The 18425-nt window shown below is 51.3% G+C and overlaps 1 protein-coding gene across 2 annotated transcripts; it reads right to left on the bottom strand.

Moving 5' to 3' along the window:
- Nucleotides 1–2509: 2509 nt before the first annotated feature.
- Nes (nestin) lies at nucleotides 2510–11771 on the bottom strand. 2 transcript variants are annotated; one of them, XM_047522862.1, is made up of 5 exons: nucleotides 10876–11771; nucleotides 9743–9867; nucleotides 7559–7632; nucleotides 6083–7319; nucleotides 2510–6016 (listed from the first exon to the last, which is right to left on the bottom strand). In XM_047522862.1, exons 1-5 carry the CDS (start codon nucleotides 11656–11658, stop codon nucleotides 3004–3006), a joined length of 5232 nt encoding a protein of 1743 aa, XP_047378818.1. In that variant the 5' UTR covers nucleotides 11659–11771; the 3' UTR covers nucleotides 2510–3003. The 2 variants fall into 2 exon arrangements, with proteins under 2 accessions (XP_047378818.1, XP_047378811.1); XM_047522855.1 differs by having other exon boundaries at nucleotides 2510–7319.
- Nucleotides 11772–18425: the final 6654 nt, after the last annotated feature.

Below are 18425 nucleotides of genomic sequence, written 5' to 3'. Positions count from 1 at the left end.
CCCCAAATGCAAACCTGGCCATGCTGCCCCTACATAGGCCCCCATTTCTCTTAGCCTCTGACTCTGCGCAGTCTGTGGGAAACCCTCCCTCATTCCCACCTTCCAGCCATGCAGTTTTCCCTCTATTCCTCCAATGTGCCATCTCTCTTCTTGCCTCAGGACTTTGCATATGCTGTTCCCTCTCACTAAAACCCTTTCTTTTCCTTCCTTTCGCCTCCTTTCCCCCACTGGCCACTCCTGCTCATCCTTCAGGTCCTCAGGGCAGCCTTCCCTGACTGCCCCCTCTCCATATACCCCTGTGGTCAGGTGAACCTACCGCTCTATGGTCCCCAAACCTACTTCTGTTTTCAAATGTGATTTCCAAGCAGGGTGCAGTGGCACAGGCCTGTAATCTCAGTGTCTCGCAAGTTCAAAGCCAGCCTCAGCCACTTAGTGAGGCCCTAAGCAACTCAGCAAGACCCTGTCTCTAAATAAAATATTTATTTTTAAAAAGGGCTGGGATGTGCTCAGTGTTTAAGCACTTCTGGGTTCAATCTCTGGTACAAAAAAAAAAAAAAAAAAAAAAAAAAAAAAATGATTTCCACATGGAAGACTGTGGATTCCCAGGGCCTGCACAGTGCATAGTAGATGCTCAGTAAGTGGCTGCGAAAATGACAATCACTCCTATTATCACAACCTATGTCCCTGTCATTGTCCAACCCTCATTCTCTTGCTGCATTGATAGACTATAACTTCCAAAGAGACCACTACAGATCCCCTTTAGGAAAGTCCTCCCTTCTATCTAACTTACACCCCTAACCCTGTTTGAGATTATTAGCAGCAATGGAAAGTTTGGGTAACTCTGCAGGGGACCATGTTACTTAAAGAGGTGGGCAAGATGGGCTCCCAGGCACGAGGAAGGACTGCTTGGCTCGGCCTTTGTCCTTGGCACTCACCCAAGCAGGGATGCCCAAGGGCCTGGCAAGATCAAGTACAGGGCGCCTCTGTCCCATTAGAGGGGCAGGGATGGGCCTTACTTGCCTGCCTGCCAATGCGCTGGCAGCCTGGTGGGATCAGATAGGGCCTTGTTAGCAGTGGGTACAGGAAGGAGAGAGCGGAGGCTTGCGCTGCCAGGAGGGTGGGGTGGGAGACAGAATCCAGAACCTCCAGGGCAGGGGAAAGTGTGTGTGAAATGGGGCCTGGTGCCCAAGAGACCTCCTGGTTGCCCCCACTTGGCCAGAGGACAGGAGTCAGGGCCAGTGGGGCTGGGACTTCCTCCTCTCTTTCCCCAATTCTCAGCACTGGGCTGAAGGAGAGAAAGAACCTGATCCCAGACTCAGGATCATCTCCAAGTGTGGAACACTGGGATGTTCCACCCTGTCCCACCCCCACCCGGGATATTTAGAGGTGTCGCCTAATCTTCCTTCCCCACAGAACTGAACACAGAACTGGTTCTATTTAGGTATCCTGACTTCAAGGCCTTCAGGCTCCGCCTAATCCAGGAACTGCAGTCCCTCCCTGGCCCGTGCCAGAACCCAAAGAACTGGGAAGTGGGGGTCTGGGGGAGAAGCAGAGGCTTGGTTGACTCTGGATCTTGCCCACTATTAACCAAATGCAACTGGCCCACTCTCTAGCTCTTACCCTTGATGGCTTTGGTCTGTTCCCCTCTTCTCCCCACTTTCCCTTCTTTCCCATCTCCTGCTTCAGCTTGGGAGGAAAGACCTACTGAAGATCTAAAGCCAGGCATTGTGGCACATACCTGTAATCCCCGCAGCTTAGGAAGCTGAGGCAGGAGGATTCGAGTTCAAAGCCAGCCTCAGCAACTTAGTAAGGCACTGAGCAACTCAGCAAGACCCTGTCTCTAAATAAAATACAAAATAGGGCTGGGGATGTGGCTCAGTGGTTAAGCGCCCCTGGATTCAATCCCTAATACCCACCCCCCCAAAAAAATCTAAGAGGCTTCCCCGAGCCTCTCTCCTGTTCTCCCTGCCCCAAGAGGCCACCAAAGTCAAGGAGTCACAGGGTGCAACTTCCCTCCTGCATGGCTGAATCTGAGGTGCAGAGCGTTTAAACACTGACCTGAGGCCACACAGCCAGATTAAAGCAGAGCAGAGTTCCCTCCTCCCTCCCCTGAATCTGACTCAGTCAGTTATCACAGGCCAGACAACTGTTTGGGTTTGGGGACAAGGGGGCTTATTATGCTGGCGGCACTGAGGAACTGATGGGGAGGACATTCAAAGGTGGGGGTGGCCCAAGTCCTAATCATTGTAATCAGTGCTGGAGGCAGAGATGATGACGGCCTGGCTCCTGCAGACACTGAGGTCAACTGACTGGCCTTCCAGTACTACTGTGAGCAGCCCCAGTCTATTTGTCTGTCGCCCGGGCTCCGCTCAGAGGCCTCCCAGGGGGCAGCCCCTCCCCAACACTAGCTTCTCCTGCTTCTTCCCCCCGTCTTGCCACTATTTCTGCTCTTCTGCCAGCCCAGAAAACCCCCCTGAGTGTGGGAAGGAAGAGTACAGACTTTGCAGATGAAGGCATGATTTTATTCAAGCGGGGATGAGTCAGACAGGGTCACAGTACGGCCCGCAGGAGGGGGCAGGACACAGGCACACTCTTCATGTCCATTAGCCACAGGCCAGACCTCCCATGACAGCAAGGCTGCTGCTGCAAGGTGGGACAGGGCTGGCAAGCAGCCCCTCCCTTGGGAGATAGCTCTGGGTCCTGGCCTTCTTCAGTTGATGGGATGCAGAGGAAAAAGGGCCTGCTATAGAGAGCTTCAGAGGACTTAAGCCTTAGAGATGGTGCATGCGGGATGACCCCTTGGCAGGATCTGAGGTGCCTATTCCCCAAGCCTTCATTTTTGGAGACAGGCTCCTCTGACACGCCCCATTTCACCTTAGCCAGTCAGGCATCTAATCCCTCAGAATCCACAGACCTAGAGATAGTAGGTTAAGGGTGCTGCCTCTGAGCAGGGAGGGAGCTTGGGGCCAACCACCCACTACCAAGTCCTTAGTGCCACAGCTTCTAGTCTTCCCCTGAGGACCAGGAGTCTCCCTCTCCTTCCCTTGGGGCGAACTTCAGGAACTGGCCAGGGCCCAGGTGAAGGGGACCCCCTGCCCACGGGGTCTTCAGGGCACCCCCCTCTTCTTCCTGTAAGGAGATTCCTCTGTCACTGTCAGGGGCCCCCTCTATCCCCTGCCCCATACCCTGGGACTGCTCCAGCCCATTCATCACCCTTCCATTCACATGTTCTGGCTCCTCCTCCAAGTTGGGGTCCCGACCATTGACACTGAGAGTATCCCCTGCCCCTGGGTCCATGTCTTCTACCCCTCTGGGAGTCTCTAAAGGGCCAGAGACTTGGTCCTCCCTCTCCAAAGGAACAGAATCTGACTCTTCCTCTGAGCCCGAAGGCTCAGCACTGTCCTGGGACTCAGTTTCCAGGGCAGTCACAGAGGCCCTCAAGCCATCATCCCAGGGGACACTGACACCCACGGTCTCAGGCTCCAGGAGGTCCCCTCTCTGAGAACTACTCAGGGCCTGGAGGCTGCTAACAGAGGCCCCTGGTCCCCACCGACGAGCCCCCGGCTCCCTCCCCTCCTCTTCTTCTTCCTCTTCTTCCTCTCCCTCCTCCCCACTCTCTTCCTCATCTGCAAACCCATCAGACTCCCCATCCCCATCCCAGACTTCAGGCTTCAGCATCGGGGGCACTTGGCCCAGAGGTTCTGCCACCTCCCTAGAGTCTCTTGGAAGAAGGGTCGCCTCCGTCACCAGATCCTCAAATTCCTCTGACAGGTCAGAGTCATGGCCACGCTCCTCCTCCTCCTCCTCCTCCTCTTCTGAGGGTTGGACCCCAAGGCCCTTGGAGACCAGGGCAGTAGGATCCCATTCTTCCTTCCTGGCTTCCCCTTGCGGGGAGGGCCTCTGTTCTCCTACCTCGTCCCACTTGGGGGAGGCAGGGGATTGGAGGTAGAGGCCCAGGGGAGTGGAGTCAGGAAGGGTTTCCCCTAACTCATCTGCCTCACTCTCTTCTCTGCTTTCCTCTCCTTCCTCCTGGGGGCCTTCAGAGATGTCCCCAGGACCTAAATCCTCCTGCTCACCCTCCACCTTTCTCAGGGCTTCAGCGGTACCTTCCAGACCCCAGTCAGCCTCCAGGCTCCCCTTGGCCTGGGACTGAGGCCCAGGGGCATCTTCCAGGATTGGGGTGGGCAACCAGGGTTCAGAGGGCCTGGGGCTGGGGGGTCCCAGCACTGGTTGAGCATCCTCAGTTTCCTTTGAGCCCTGAGTCTGGGGCTGAGGGGTCCCACTTCCTGAGGTCTCAACAGGGGACACCTTCTCTGCTCCCCAGGGGACCTCAGGCTCTGACTCCTCCCAGTCCTTGGGAGGTTCTAGGGAGGCTCTGTTTGGCCCAGACAGTTTGGAGAGTGCTGCCTCCAGGACATCTGCCTCCTCTAGGTCCTTTCCAGGTGCCTCTAAGACTTCTGTTCTCTTTGCCTCCAAACATTCTTCCCCCAGGGGTGGCTTCTTGGCCTCCTCTCTAGCCTGGTGTCCCGGGTCCTCTGGTCCTATCACCTCCTGCTCCAGTCCCAGCTTGGCTCCTACAGCAGACTCACCTCTGGCTGTCTCTGGTCCCAAGGTGACCTCCAGGAAGGCTTGGTCACCCTCTGAGGCCTCATCCTCATCTTCCCACTGGGGCTCTGTCACCTCTGGCATTCCTTGGGAAGCTCTAAGACCTAGGGCTCCCACCTGCTCTGGTTGCCCTGCAGGGTCCTGGAGGTCCTCAGTGGCTCCCTTCCCACTAGCTCCCTCAGCTGGGACCTTCTGCTCTTTGGGCCCAGGGTTCCCTGGGTTCCAGGCATCCCCTGTGATATTTGGCTGTGGCACTCCATGCTGTACAGCCTCCTCCTTCCCATCCTGGTCCCTCAAGTCCAGCTCTGCCTCATCCTCACTTCCCACTCCAACCCTCTTAGGGTGGGTTTCCTGACTCAGCCCTTGGTCCCCCACAGCTATATCCTCCCACCTCTGCTGATTTGTGGACCAAGGTAGCTCTTGCCCTTCCTCTCCCAGAAACTTCAGTGACTCTTGATTCTCTTCCTTCTCCAATCTCTCTTCCTCTTCAGGATCCCTTTGACTTTCCTTCTCTGCCTCTTTTGGAAATCTCAAATTCTCTAGGTTCCACTCACCCAGAGATCTTAGTGGTTCTTGATTCTCCTTTTCTAGGGGTCTCAGTGTCTCTTGTTTCTCTACAACAGATACCAGTGGTTCTTGAATTTCCTTTTCTAGAGGTTTCATTGTCTCCTTATTAATTTCTTCTAGAGACCATAGTGGCTCTTGAGTTTTTAGAGATTTCAATATTTCCAGGTTCTTTTCTCCTGAAGACTCAATTGGTTCTAGAGTCTCTGTTTCCAAAGATCTCACCGCCTCTACACTTTCTTCTTTCAATGACGTAGATAACACTTGATTCTCTTTTTCAAGAGAACTAACTGTCTCTTGGTCTTTTCCAAAAGACTTTAGTGACTCTGGATTCACCTTTTCTAGAGATCTCAAAGTCATCTGTTCTTCCCCTAGAGTTGTTGGTGGCTGTTGAGTCTCTTTCTCTTGGTCCTCTTCGTTAGAGGAACACTCCTGATTCTCTTTTTTTTCTGAAGGCTTTATAATCTTCTGGTCCTCTTCTAAAGACCTTTGGGGCTGCTGAATTTCTTTTTCAAGAGGTATCACAATCTTCTGGCCCTCTTCTTCTAGAGGCCTCAGTGGTTCCTGATTCTCTTTCTCTAGAGGCTTCACAATCTTCTGGTCCTCTTCTTCTAGAGACCCCAGTGGCTCCTGATTCTCTTTTTCAAGAGGTATCACAATCTTCTGGCCCTCTTCTTCTAGAGGTCTCAGTGATTCCTGATTCTCTTTCTCTAGAGGCCTCACAATCTTCTGGTCTTCTTCTAGAGATCCCAGTGGCTCCTGATTCTCTTTTTCTAGAGGTCTCACAATCTTCTGATTCCCTTCTTTTAGAGACCCCAGGGACTCATGAGTTTCTTTTTCTAGAGGCCTCACAATCTTCTGATCCTCTTCTTCTAGAGACCTTAGTGGCTCCTGGTTTTCTTTTTCTAGAGGCCTCACAATCTTCTGATCCTCTTCCTCTAGAGACTTTGATGGCTCCTGATTCTCTTTTTCTAAAGTTCTACAAGTCTCCTGGTTCTCATCTTCAAGAGCCCTCAGGAACTTCTGATTCTCTTTCGGTGGAGCTCTCCATGATTCCTGGTCCTCTGCTTCTTCAGATATCAGAGGCTTTTGGTTCTCCTTTTTGAGAGCTCTTGATGATTCTAATTTTTCCTCTTCTGGAGACTTCACTGATTCTTGATTTTCTTTTCCTGCAAATGAAACTGTCTCTAGATTACCTTCAAAAGACATCCTTAGTTCTTGGTTCTCCTTTTCTAAGGATTGCAATGTTTGAGAGTCCTCTTTTCCTATAGGCCTGGGTAGTTCAGGAGCCTCCTTTTCTAGAGATCTCTCTAACTCCATGTCTTTTTTTTCTAAAGATTTCAATAGCTCTTGATTTTTGTTTTCTAGACTTTTTAGTGTTTCTAAGTTCTCTTCTTCTAAAGATCTCAGTGATTCTTGATCTTCCTTTTCTAGTGTCTCATGGTTCTGGTTTTCCAAGGACATTTGTGACTCTTGAATATCAACTCCCAGAGCCTTCGGGGTTTCTTTGTCCACAGGATCCTGAGAGTTCTGAATTTCTTTCATGTCCAGGTCTCCTTCTTGACATGTTTTCTGCGGCAAGTTTCTCACCACTTCAACCTCTACAGCTGTTTCTTTCTCTACTAGCCCCCATATTTGCCCTTCACTTTCTTCCTGGAATATGCTGGATACTATAGATGCACTAGGTTCTCCATCTTTAGCCTCTAAACTGGGATCAAGACCAAGGGGTGGGGCCAAAGAGGGCTGATGTTCAGTGGATGAGCTAGTACTGGCCTCTCGCTGCTTGCCCCCAGGTTCCTCTGGTCCTGGGAGGATGCTGGCAGGGACAGCCACCTTGGCTTCAGCCCACACAGTCTCTGGAGCCTGTTGGCTCCCACCCTGTGGCTGGAGCTGGGAGATAGGAGCATCTTGGGCTCTGGCCGCTACATTCATAGCAGGACAGGAAGCCTGAGGTGTGGGTGGGATGGGGGTGCTGGCTAAGGTGGGGGTACGGGCCTGGAGGAATTCCTGGCTCTTCAGAAAGGCTGGTACAGGGGTCTCAAGAGTATTAGGCAAAGGGGAGGGGAGGGGAGTTGGGCTAAGAACAGGGAGCAGAGGTCCCAGACGCCGGCCCTCTGGGGTCCCAGGGAAATGCAGCTCCAGCTTGGGGTCTGGAAGGTAGAGGAGGAAGAAACAGTGTCAGTATGTACTGGTCGTTTGGGGAGCCACAGAGCAGCGGTCACTTCTGGCAAGAGTGCACAGGGGTCCTGACTGCCTAGGCTAAGAGTATATCCAGAGTTTTTGGGGGCCAAGGAGTTCAGGCTTAGGGTGCTGCCTCTAAGAAAAGTCTGCGTGGGTAAGAAAAGTAAAGAAGCTAGGGCTTCAAGGGGAAGCTGGCCTCTTCTCTTACCCTGGAAGCTGAGGGAAACTTTGGAACTGCCACCAGGTGTCTGCAGCCGGGAGTTCTCAGCCTCCAGGAGGGTCCTGAGGAGGAGGGAGGAAAAGCTGGGTCAACCTTCTGTCCCCAGGACGCAGGCAGCAGGCGAGCTTGGGAATGCTCAGGGCTGAGCTTGCAAGTCCCTGGCACTGCAGGCTTTGACCACTATCACATAAAAGCCACACATGGGGTTGAAACCACAGTCACGGACATCACACACTTGGTCACACAGAGTCACACACATACTTGGGACACTCAGAGACCTCAAAGATACACAAGTTGATTCCCACACAGTCAGACGCAGTGCCATCAGGACACTCAGCTTAGCTCAGCCAGTCTCTCCCCCTCCCACTCCTCCCAGCCTAGCTCATGACCTCATCCTCAGGGTGGGGGGCCGATTCTCATGCTAATTCCTGCCTTTGTCCAAGTCACCATCTGGAGGGTCTGAGAAGGGGGGCTTCACAGGGGAAGTGGGAATTCTCAGTCTGTTCCCAGGGGATGGGCTCCCTCCTCCTCCCCTGGGGGCCCCCTAGAGCTGGCCACAGACAAAAGCAAATGAATTCAGCTCCTTCTCTCCAAATCCTTTTCATGCCTCAAAAACCAGCGGTTACATTCCTCAGGGGAGCCCAGACCCTTCCTCTCAGCAGTTTGAGGGGGGTCAAGGCCCTCATCTTGGGATCTCAAGACCCTTCAGGGCATGGAGGTCATTGTTTCCATGCTTCTGCCTCAGTGCCCCACTGGGGTGACTGGGGGAAGGAGGACCAATCAATCAGACAAGTGATTATTATTTGGTACCAGGGATTGAACACAGGGGTGCTTAACCACTGAGCCATCTCCTCAGCCCTTTTTTATATTTTGTTTAGAGACAGGGTCTCGCTAAGTTGCTGAGGCTGGTTTTGAACTCACAATCCTCCTGCCTCGGCCTCTCAAATCACTGGGATTATAGGCATGTGCCACTGCTCCCGGTTCAAACAAGTTATTCTGAACATTCACTCTCCTCTTCTCCATGACCTTGGGACCCGGTTGGTATTCATGATAGCCTCACCTCTGTCCTTCCCAAAGCAGCATCATGCCCTCCATGCTCCGTCCTCTGCGGATGTCGAGTCCCTCTCTGCCACATCCTCTCTGGATATTCACTGACTTTCTTACTCTGGGCCCTGACTTCCTTCCCCTCCTGGACCTGTCTCAGGGCCCCTTGCCCTTTTTGCCAGTGGACTCTGGGGGGTGGGGGGACTCTATCCTAAAAGCTCACCCTGGAACCCCCACCCTGTGGCTATCACTGGATCCTCAGCCAGCAGGGAGTTTCTCAGAAGATGTGGGCTCTGCCTAAGGCCTCACCGTTGGTGAGGAGCAGTCGCTTTGCTCAGCCTTTCCCAAGCAACAGAGAGGCCGTCAGTGAGCTGGGGAGGGGTGATGCACTTGGGTTAGAGAGGAGCTGGACCCCGTGATCTTCAGGCTAAAAGGGTCCTTGGACAGATGTCACTCAGTCCAGCTCTTACCCATAGTTAAGGCTGTGATCCAGGTCAGGTGACGAGTCAGTATGACAACCCACACAGACAAGAGGCAAGGATTTCTTTCTTTCTTCTTTTGGAACCAGGGATTGTACCCGGGGGCTCTGAACCACTGAGCCACATCCCCAGCCCTTTGCTTAGGGCCTTGTTATATTGCTGAGGCTGGCTTTGAACTTGAGATCCTCCTGCCTCCCCGCCCCGGCCACAGCCACTGGGATTACAGGTGTGTGCCACCAGGCCCATCTGCAAGTTCTCCTTTCTGAGGCTGCCCAAGAACACATTCTCCCTGTGCAATCCCCCACCACACACACACAGATGATGGGCTCCAGTCCCTTGGGGGAAGGGCCTAGAGGCAGATGCCCCACAAATATCCAGCCCCTCTGCTGAGGTCGCCTCACTTGGCACCCTCACCCCTCCTTCCAGGATTTCCTGGGCATAGGCAACACCTCTGGTCCTGAACCCAAGGGAGAGCAGGCGGGCTCAGGTGGGACATATCCTTGTGTGGAGATGACCAGTTTAGAGTCACAGAACCCAGCAGGAGCAGAGCTGCCACCACCTGTATCTCTGGACTCTTCCAGCCAAGGAGTGCCTGCCTGGCATGTGTGCATACATATGTGTGCCTGGGAGAGATGGGGACATTCCTTACCTGTATGTGGCCACCTCCAGGCTGAGGGACATCTTGAGGTGTGCCAGCTGCTGTCGACCCTCCAGGACCTGGGCGATCTGGCTCTGGAGGCCCTGCTTCTCCTGCTCCAGGGCCTCCACAGCCAGCTGCAGAGCAAGCCAGAGGCAGTCAGTGTGGCGGCTGGGTCCCTCCTGCCAATTACCCTGATCCTTCTGCTGCTATGGCAGTGTCTTCTATTCCCTGACTTCTCTGTAGAGCAGATCCCTGACTCTCTTTCTCCCCATCCCTCCTTGTCCAGGGAACCCCTACTGGGTCCCCCAAACAAGCCCATGGGGCCGCTCTCAGCCCTCTCCCATGCCTGGCTCCTCCTGAGGATGCTGATTAAATGGTAGCACATGTTGTTGAGAATTCAGCTCCCACAGGAAAGGGGAGGTGAGGGAGGAGAGGAGATGGGTTACAGAGAGGGGGAAAGTGGAAGCAGAAGGAAAAACGATTAATCAAGAGGCCTGGAGCCTGCAAGCCTGGAAGCCAAACAGCCCTGGTCCCATCACTGTCTCCTGCTCATCACACCAGGCCCCGCCCCTTCAACTTCCCACATGTTCTGGAATCTTTATCTTCTTAGAGGAGGAGTGGGGAGGTCGCCATAGTGAGACCTCTGTCTGGCCCAGGCAAGAGGCTGTTTTCTCAGCTGTTGGTCACATCTGTGCTGTGCAAGGGGAAGCAGCTGTCCCAGGACTCTGGAATGTGCTTCAAGGAGCCGGGAAGCCATGACATAGGAGAGGGTCTGGGGCCCCTGGTCCTCCTCAAGGGGAGGAAAGGTGGTAGAGACTTGGAGATTCTGAGAGGCCAGGCCAGAGACCCGGAGCTGAGGAAGAAAGTGCTCAGTCCATTCTGAGTGACAGCAGCCTAGGGAAGGGTGCAGGGTGACAACCCCCCAGCTGCAGCGAGTCTTGGGCCTGCCTGCCTTTCAGAAGCACGCCCTTTGAGAGGCCTCTAAATCCCCATCCTTTCCATTCCACCCTAGACGGGCTCTGAAAGTCTAGGGCCCCTGGCTCCCCATATGGGTTTTCTGAGTCGTGTCTCTTGCCTGAATCGAAGGCCACCCCTGCCCAACTCCCTTCCCCAGAAGGGACCAGGCTTCACAACCTCCTCACCTGGAACTTTTCAGTCGCCCGCAGTCTTTCCTGCCAGCGGCCCTCCAACCTCTGTTCCAACGCTTCCCTGCGCTCCTGGAGGCCGCTGCGCTCTGTCTGGAGCTGCTGCAGCTCCAGGCGACCCTCCCGAGCACCCTGCACAGCTCTGCCCAGCCGCTCACGGGCCTGGCCCAGGGATGTCTCCAGGTGCGCCACGCGCTCCTGGTAGCCGCGCACTGCCCCGCGCCACGCCTCACCCAGCCGCCTGGCCAGCTCCTCCACCTCGGGGGCCGGTGCCGAGGGCCCGCGGGGCCGAGCGGGGACCCGGGGGGCACAGGCAGCCTGAGCGTTCAGGCTGGCGCGTTCCTCGTCGTGCGCCGCGCGCAGAGCCTCTAGCTCGCGCTCCAACTCCGCTGCCTGGGTGCTCAGCCAGCCCCGGGCGCATTTTTCAGCCTCGACCGCTCGCCGGCTGCGGGCTGCCTCCTCGGCGGTCCGCTCCCGTGCCAGCCGAAGCTGCTGGCATCGGCCCGCCACGCCCTCCAGCTCTTCTGCCAGGTTGTCGCGCTCCACCTCGGCCGCGTGCTTCTCCCGCCAGCGTTGGTCGACGAGGGCCCGCAGGGCAGCCAACTCGTCTTCGGCTCGGGCCCGCCAGGAGGTATCCCCGGATTGTGCCCGGAGACCCCCAAGCTCTGCGCTAAGCAGCTCATTCTGCTCCTCTAGCGCCTTGACCCGGGCCAGGTAGGCCTCCAGGCGTCGGTTGAGCTCCCACATCTGAAAAGATTCCTCCCCCATGCAGCCCTCCATCCTGCTAGCCCGAACCACTTTAGGTGGACGGACGCGGGGCACAAGGGAGAAGGGAGCGGCTCTCAGAGCTTTTAGGAAGAAAGAAACTTAGGGGGACAATGACAAGGCGGGGCGGGGCGGGGCGGGAGCAGCCCGAGCAACTGAGAGTCCGGGAGAGGGAGCGAGGCTATTCATACTCCCGCCAGCCAGGCGGGAAAGGGGCGGGACCCAGGTTTAACCCTTTCGAGCTCAGCCTAAGCGCGCAGCTTTTTTTGTGTGTCCCCAGGGTGCTGGACAATGGAGCTAAAGGAGAAGCCATGTCCTGGGAAATCCCATCCTATGGAGGCGGCTTTCTTAGGGAGGAGGCTGTGAGCAAAGTTCAGACCCCCCTCAAAAGCAGATGATGCATAGAACTGAGGCGGCGGAAGGGGCACAAGTCTGTTACTCAGCACCCACATCACCTGTAGGCCTCCAAGGCTCAGTTTCCTCATCGCCATGGACTGCTGAGAAAATGGATATGGGGGGCTGGAGTTGTGGCTCAGTGGTAGAGCACTTGCCTGGCATATGTGAGGCACTGGGTTCAACTCTTGCACTACATATAAATAAACGAATAAAATAAAGGTCTATCAACATCTAAAAACTCTTTTTAAAGAAAAGAAAAGACGGATGTGACCATGTGTTTTTTGTAAATTGCGTATTCTGGAGGAAAGCAGCATTGCAGATAGCTGGAGAGACACTGTCTAGAAAACAGGAAGAAGTATTGTAGAATGAGAGACACAACACGTGTGTGGGTGCGCACACAATGACCCTATTGCCTCCATCTTCATCAGGAAACTAGACCAAGTGAAGGGACATCATAGGCTCAAGATCACTGTTCCCGTTTTCACCTCCATTCTTCCTGAAACTTTTGCATATAATCACTGACATTCACAGATACGCTTTAGGAAGTTCACCAACTCTTAGGAGCCGGTGCCTGTTCAGTGTCAGGAATTTGGGGGCAGAGAGCGCCCTCTAGCAGTGTAAAAAAAATCTGATCCAGAAGAGGAAGCCAAAGAAGCAGCAGCTGTTTTCCCTCATGGTGAGCAGCCCAAATTTATTGGGCCTTTGTGATGCCCCAAACCAAAATAAGATTTTGCTTGTACTATCTGACTTAATCTTTGAAACGTCCTTTTGAAGATTCTATAGTTCAGGAGCAGAGAACTCACTAAAAGTAGTTGGAAAGACCCTCTGGAGGAAGGCAGTCCCTGTGTTGGTGGTAAGTGACTCAAAGGATTGGGTATTTATTTATTGTGCTTTAGTGGGGATTGAACCCAGGGGCTCCCTACCACTGAGCTACATTCCCGGCCCTTTTTATTTTTTGAGAGAGGATCTTTCTAAGTTACCCAAGCTGACCTCAAACCTGTGACTCTCCTGCCTCAGCCTCCTGAGTTGCTGGAATTACAGACTGTGCTACTGTTCCAGGCTTGGGGTATGGAAAGGACTAGGGCAGGAAGTTCAGGGATAATGGGACACAGGGGATCTTTGGAGGAGGGATTTCTACAAGTTTTCATTGAGCATCTACTCTGTGTCAGTGTCAAAGAGATTGCAAGAACTCAGCAACAGCCCTGGAAACACACATTGAGGCAATGTGGGGATGAGGGTTTGGTTCTGTGCCTCATCCAAAGAGCAGTGCACTATCTAGCTAAATAGCCTTGGACAAATCACATAACTTTTGCACTTTTTAGCTGAATAGCCTTAGACTAATCACATAACTTCTCAAAGTGAGCCTGCTTACCTATTTAATAAAAGAAATTAGAAACTGGGCAGACACATCACAGAAGAAGATATACAGGTGATCAAGAAATATATGAAAAAGTGCTCGTCATCCCTAGTAATTAGAGAAATGCAAATTAAAACCACCCTAAGATTTCATCTTACTCCAATTAGAATGACTATCCTCAAGAACACAAGCAATAATAATTGTTGGCGTGGATGTGGGGAAAAAGGCACACTTGTACATTGCTGGTGGAGTTGCAAAGTGGTACAGCCACTCTGGAAAGCAGTATGGAGACTCCTCAGAAAACTTGGAACCACCATTTGTCTTTTTTTTTGGCAGTGCTGGGGATTGAACCCAGGGCCTTGTGCTTGTGAGGCAAGCACTCTACCAACTGAGCTATCTCCCCAGCCCTTGACTCACCATTTGACTCAACTATCTCACTCCTCAGTTTATATCCAAAGGACTTAAAATCAGCATACTACAGTGACACAGCCACATCAATGTTCATAGCTGCTCAATTCACAATAGCTAGATTGTGGAACCAACCTAGATGCCCTTCAATTGATAAATGGATAAAGAAACTGTGGTATATATACACAATGGAATATTACTCAGCCATAAGGAAGAATAAAATTATGGCATCTGCTGGTAAATGGATGGAGTTGGAAAATATCATGCTAAGTGAAATAGGTCAAGCCCAAAAACCAAAGGCTGAATGTTTTCTCTGATAAGTGGATAACGATACATAATGATGATGGATGGCGGGGGGAAGAAAAGAATGAAGGCACTTTGGATAGTGTAGAGGAAAATGGGGCTGGAGGGGGTGGGGAAAGGAAAGATAGTAGAATGAAACAGACAGTATGACCCTATGTATATGTATGATTACATGAATGGTGTGAATCTATATTGTGTACAACCATAGAGATGAAAAGTTGTACCCCATTTGTGTACAATGAATCAAAATGCAGTCTGTAAAAATAAAAATTTAAATTAAATAAATAAATAAAAGTTACAGAGAGGTGGGGGAAAAAAAGAGATTAGAACCCATCACCCCCATAAGTTTGTCCTAGGCATCAAATAAGACCAGGTATGGGGAACTCTTTGTACCTAAAGGGGATGGTCCTGCTTTGAGAATCATCAGGATGAAAGCCATTCCCAGCAATCTAGGAGACTGAGGCAGGAGGATTACAAGTTCAAGTCCAGTGAGACCCTGCCTCAAAATAAAAATAAAAAAGGGCTGGGGATGTAGCTCAGAGGTAGAACAAGTACTAAGTACTCAGAGGTAGTACTCAGAGGTAGTACTGCAAAACAAAAACAAAACAAAGTTTGTTTCATTTTCGTTTCACTCTCTGCCTCATAATGCAGGGCTGGGCCCAGGATCAGGGCCAGGAAATGACTCTGTTCTCTCCTTCCTTTATCTCTCTTCTCCCCAGCTAGAAGCTCTGGCGGGACATGTATGACAAAGAAATAAGATCAGCATAAGTCATTCTCTCTCTCTCTCTCTCTCTCTCTCTCTCTCTTTGATACCAGGGATTGAACCCAGGGGCGCTTAATCACAGAGCCACATCCCCAGCCCGCCCCCCCACCACTTTATTTTAAATTTTGTTTAGAGATCAGTTCTCGCTAAATTGCTCAGGGCCTGGCTAAATTGCTGAGTCTGACTTTGAACTTGAGATTCTCCTGCCTCAGCCTCCCTAGCCACTGGGATTACAGGAGTGCACTACCTCGCCCACCAGTCACTGTCTTTTGATAAGAAGAAAAGACATGGGTAGAGGTAAAGGAATGGGGTGGAGATCCATGCTAGGGAGAGCCCCAACTTCCGGAGGCTCTCTACCAAGTAATCCGGGGACGTGGGAGCGGGCGAGCCCTCTTCTGATCCCACCGGAGAGGCTGAGCCCTGCTGGATGCTGCCTTCCTCACTCTGCTTCTGTCCAGCCACACAGGCAGGAGCTGATGCCAGGAGGCAGGAATGTCCTTCTATCTCCATTTCCTCCTTTCCCAGCTGGAAGAATGGGGGACTAGCCTTCCTGCCTACTCCTTTCCTTCCTGTCTACAGCAGGAAGAATGGACTCCCCTTCTCCATTCTCGGGGTAGAGGCTGAGGAACGCCATAGTGGGTGAGAGAAGCATCGAACCAAGAGACCTGTCTCACTGTAGAATCTTGGACTCATCAACTCACGCCTCTGAACTTATTCCTTATATAATATTTATTGGGCACCTATTGGATGCCAGGTGCACAGTAGGCACCCAGTTGATGTTGAAAAGTAATCAAAGATGACTAATATGGAGCCCCATCCCTAAGGAGTCCACGGGTATGTTGCAGGACAACATGGGCACCATAGAGTATTGTGCAAGTAGAGGAGCAACCAAGGAGGCTCAGCTGTGGTGAAGGGAAGATTGTGAACCTCTGTTCTTGAGTAAGGAGCCAAGGAAGAGTTTGAGCCTGATCAAAGGATAACCTGGTCAGAATGGCATCTTAGAAAGATCATTGTGTGGTGGTGCGCACCTGTGATCTCAGCAGCTCGGGAGGCTGAGGCAGGAGGATCGTGAGTTCAAAGCCAGCCTCAGTAACTTAGTGAGGCCCTAAGCAACTCAGTGAGACCCTGTCTCTAAATAAAATACAAAATAGGGCAGGGGATGTGGCTCAGTGGTCGAATGTTCCTGAGTTCAATCCCTGCCACCCTCCACTCACCCCCCAAAAAAGGAAGAAAGATTATTGTGGGCCCTGCACCGTGGCTCAGGAGATTGAGGCAGGAGGATCACAGGTTCAAAACCAGCCTTAGCAACTTAGAGAGGCACTAAGCAACACAGCGAGACCCTGTCTCTAAATACAACATAAAAAGGGCCGGGATGTGGCTCAGTGGTTAAGTGCCCCTGGGTTCAATCCCTGGTACAAAAATAAATAAATTAAAAAAAAAATACCCAGTACATATCTGGACTTTCCAGTCGAGGCTTGTAGTCATTGCTTCCTTAACTTGGCTAGGTTTCTGATACCAGAAAAGGGGCATTTAGGGATATGGTCTTTTACTGACCCCTTTTCTTTAGGGACAGTACCCTGGTGAATCCAGGAGAGGAAAGGAGGGAAGGAATGTGAGAATGTTTAGGATATATAGTTCCAGATGTGGCTGCCATGTTTGTGCCTTAGCCCTGAGACGGAAGTGATAGTGGCTTGGGGAAGATGTGCAGCCCTGCCAGATGTGCAGGGCTGGGGCTCAGCCTGGACTTGGAGTTCCAAGGACAATGCACAGTTAGAGTGGATAAAAATGAGAGGAGCCAGGCGCAGTGGTGCCTGCCTGTAATCCCAGCAGCTCAGGAGGCTGAAGCAGGAGGATCACAAGTTCAAAGCCAGCCTCAGCAACTTAGTGAGGCCCTAAGCAAATCAGTGAGACCCTGTCTCTAAATAAAATATAAAAAATGGCTAGGGGTGTGGCTCAGTGGTTAAGCGCCCCTCTGGGTTCAATCCCTAGTACCAAAAAAATAAATAAAATATAAGATTAGAGTGGATAAAGGGCGACCGTGGGCAAGATGGTCATGGACAAAGTTACAGGAAGAGAGGGTGGGTGTACCGGACCAGAGTTGTTCCCTTCCAACCCTAACTTCCTGGCCCTGTGGCTTTGACAGGCAACTTGGAGAGAAGCACTCCGCTCCCCAATTCCTTGTCCCACACCTTTCCACCCTGCAGAGGTTGACCATAGTGCATGGCCACCAGAGGCCGCTATTACCTCAAAAAAAGCTTAGAGCTGGGGTGGTGTCACACCTGAAATTCCAGAGACTGGGGAGGCTGAGACAGGAGAGTCACAAGCCTCAGCAATTTTGGGAGACTCAGTCTCAAAATAAAAAATAAAGCTGAACATGGTGGCGTGCCCCTGCGATACCAGTGACTCAGCAGCCCAAGGCAGAAGGATCGAAAATTCAAGGCCAGCCTCAGCAACTAAGCAAGGCTCCAAGCCACTCAGCAAGACCCTGTCTCAAAAATAATAAGGTCTGGGGATGTGGCTCAGTCGTAGAACATTTCTGGATTCAATCCACAGCACCACAAATAATAAGAAGAAGAAGAAGAAGAAGAGGTCATACTAGTTAATTCTCCCATAAGCTAGGTAATCATCTTTTTTTTTTTTTTGGGGTGCTGGGGAGCGAATCCAGGGCCTTGTGCTTACAAGGCAAGCACTCTACCAACTGAGCTATCTCCCCAGCCCCTGTTCTTATCATCTTAATGCTATGAGATTTTAATTTTTTTCAAGATTGTGAGGCATATTCATTCAATATAACAATCCATACATACATCAAGACATTGACTCTCATGAACATTGAGTCAGAAAATCAAACTGCAATCAATATACATAATAGATAGCATTTATAAAAATCTCAAAGTCTGAAAAACAAAATAACGTTATTTAGAGATACTTACATATGTAGTAAAAAATTTTTTTCATTTTCTTTCCTTTTTTTTTGGTATCAGGAATTGAACCCAGGGATGTTTAACCACTGAGCCACATCCCCAGCCCTTTTTTTTTTTTTTTACATTTTTTATTATTTTTTTTTTTTACAGACTGCATTTTGATTCATAGTACACAAATGGGGTACAACTTTTCATTTCTATTGTTGTACACAATGTAGATTCACACCATTCATGTAATCATACATATACATAGGGTAATACTGTTTCATTCTACTATCTTTCCATCCTCCTCCCCCTCCCACCCCATTTTCCTCTACATCATCCAAAGTGCCTTCATTCTTCTCTTCCCCCACCACCCCCCTCATTATATACCGTCATCCACTTATCAGAGAAAACATTTGGCCTTTGGTTTTTTGGGCTTGGCCTGTTTCACTTAGTATGATATTTTCCAACTTCATCCATTTACCAGTAAATGCCATAATTTTATTCTTCTTTATGACTGAGTAATATTCCATTGTATATATATATATATCACAGTTTCTTTATCCATTCATCAATTGAAGGGCATCTGCGTTGGTTCCACAATCTAGCTATCGTGAATTGAGCAGCTATGAACATTGATGGGGCTGCATCA

Source organism: Sciurus carolinensis, chromosome 1, assembly GCF_902686445.1.
Source record: "Sciurus carolinensis chromosome 1, mSciCar1.2, whole genome shotgun sequence".
Taxonomy (NCBI): domain Eukaryota; kingdom Metazoa; phylum Chordata; class Mammalia; order Rodentia; family Sciuridae; genus Sciurus; species Sciurus carolinensis.
This window is presented reverse-complemented; position numbering and strand designations above follow the sequence as displayed.

Bases quoted from the DNA above. Each gene is read 5' to 3' on its own strand.
- Nes (XM_047522855.1), bottom strand. From the start codon at position 11,658: ATGGAGGGCTGCATGGGGGAGGAATCTTTTCAGATGTGGGAGCTCAAC. The intron at 9,868-10,875 runs GTGAGGAGGTTG...CTTGCTCTGCAG, and splicing joins GGGCGACTGAAAAGTTCCAG to CTGGCTGTGGAGGCCCTGGA. The intron at 7,633-9,742 runs GTAAGGAATGTC...CCTCCTCCTCAG, and splicing joins CTGGAGGTGGCCACATACAG to GACCCTCCTGGAGGCTGAGA.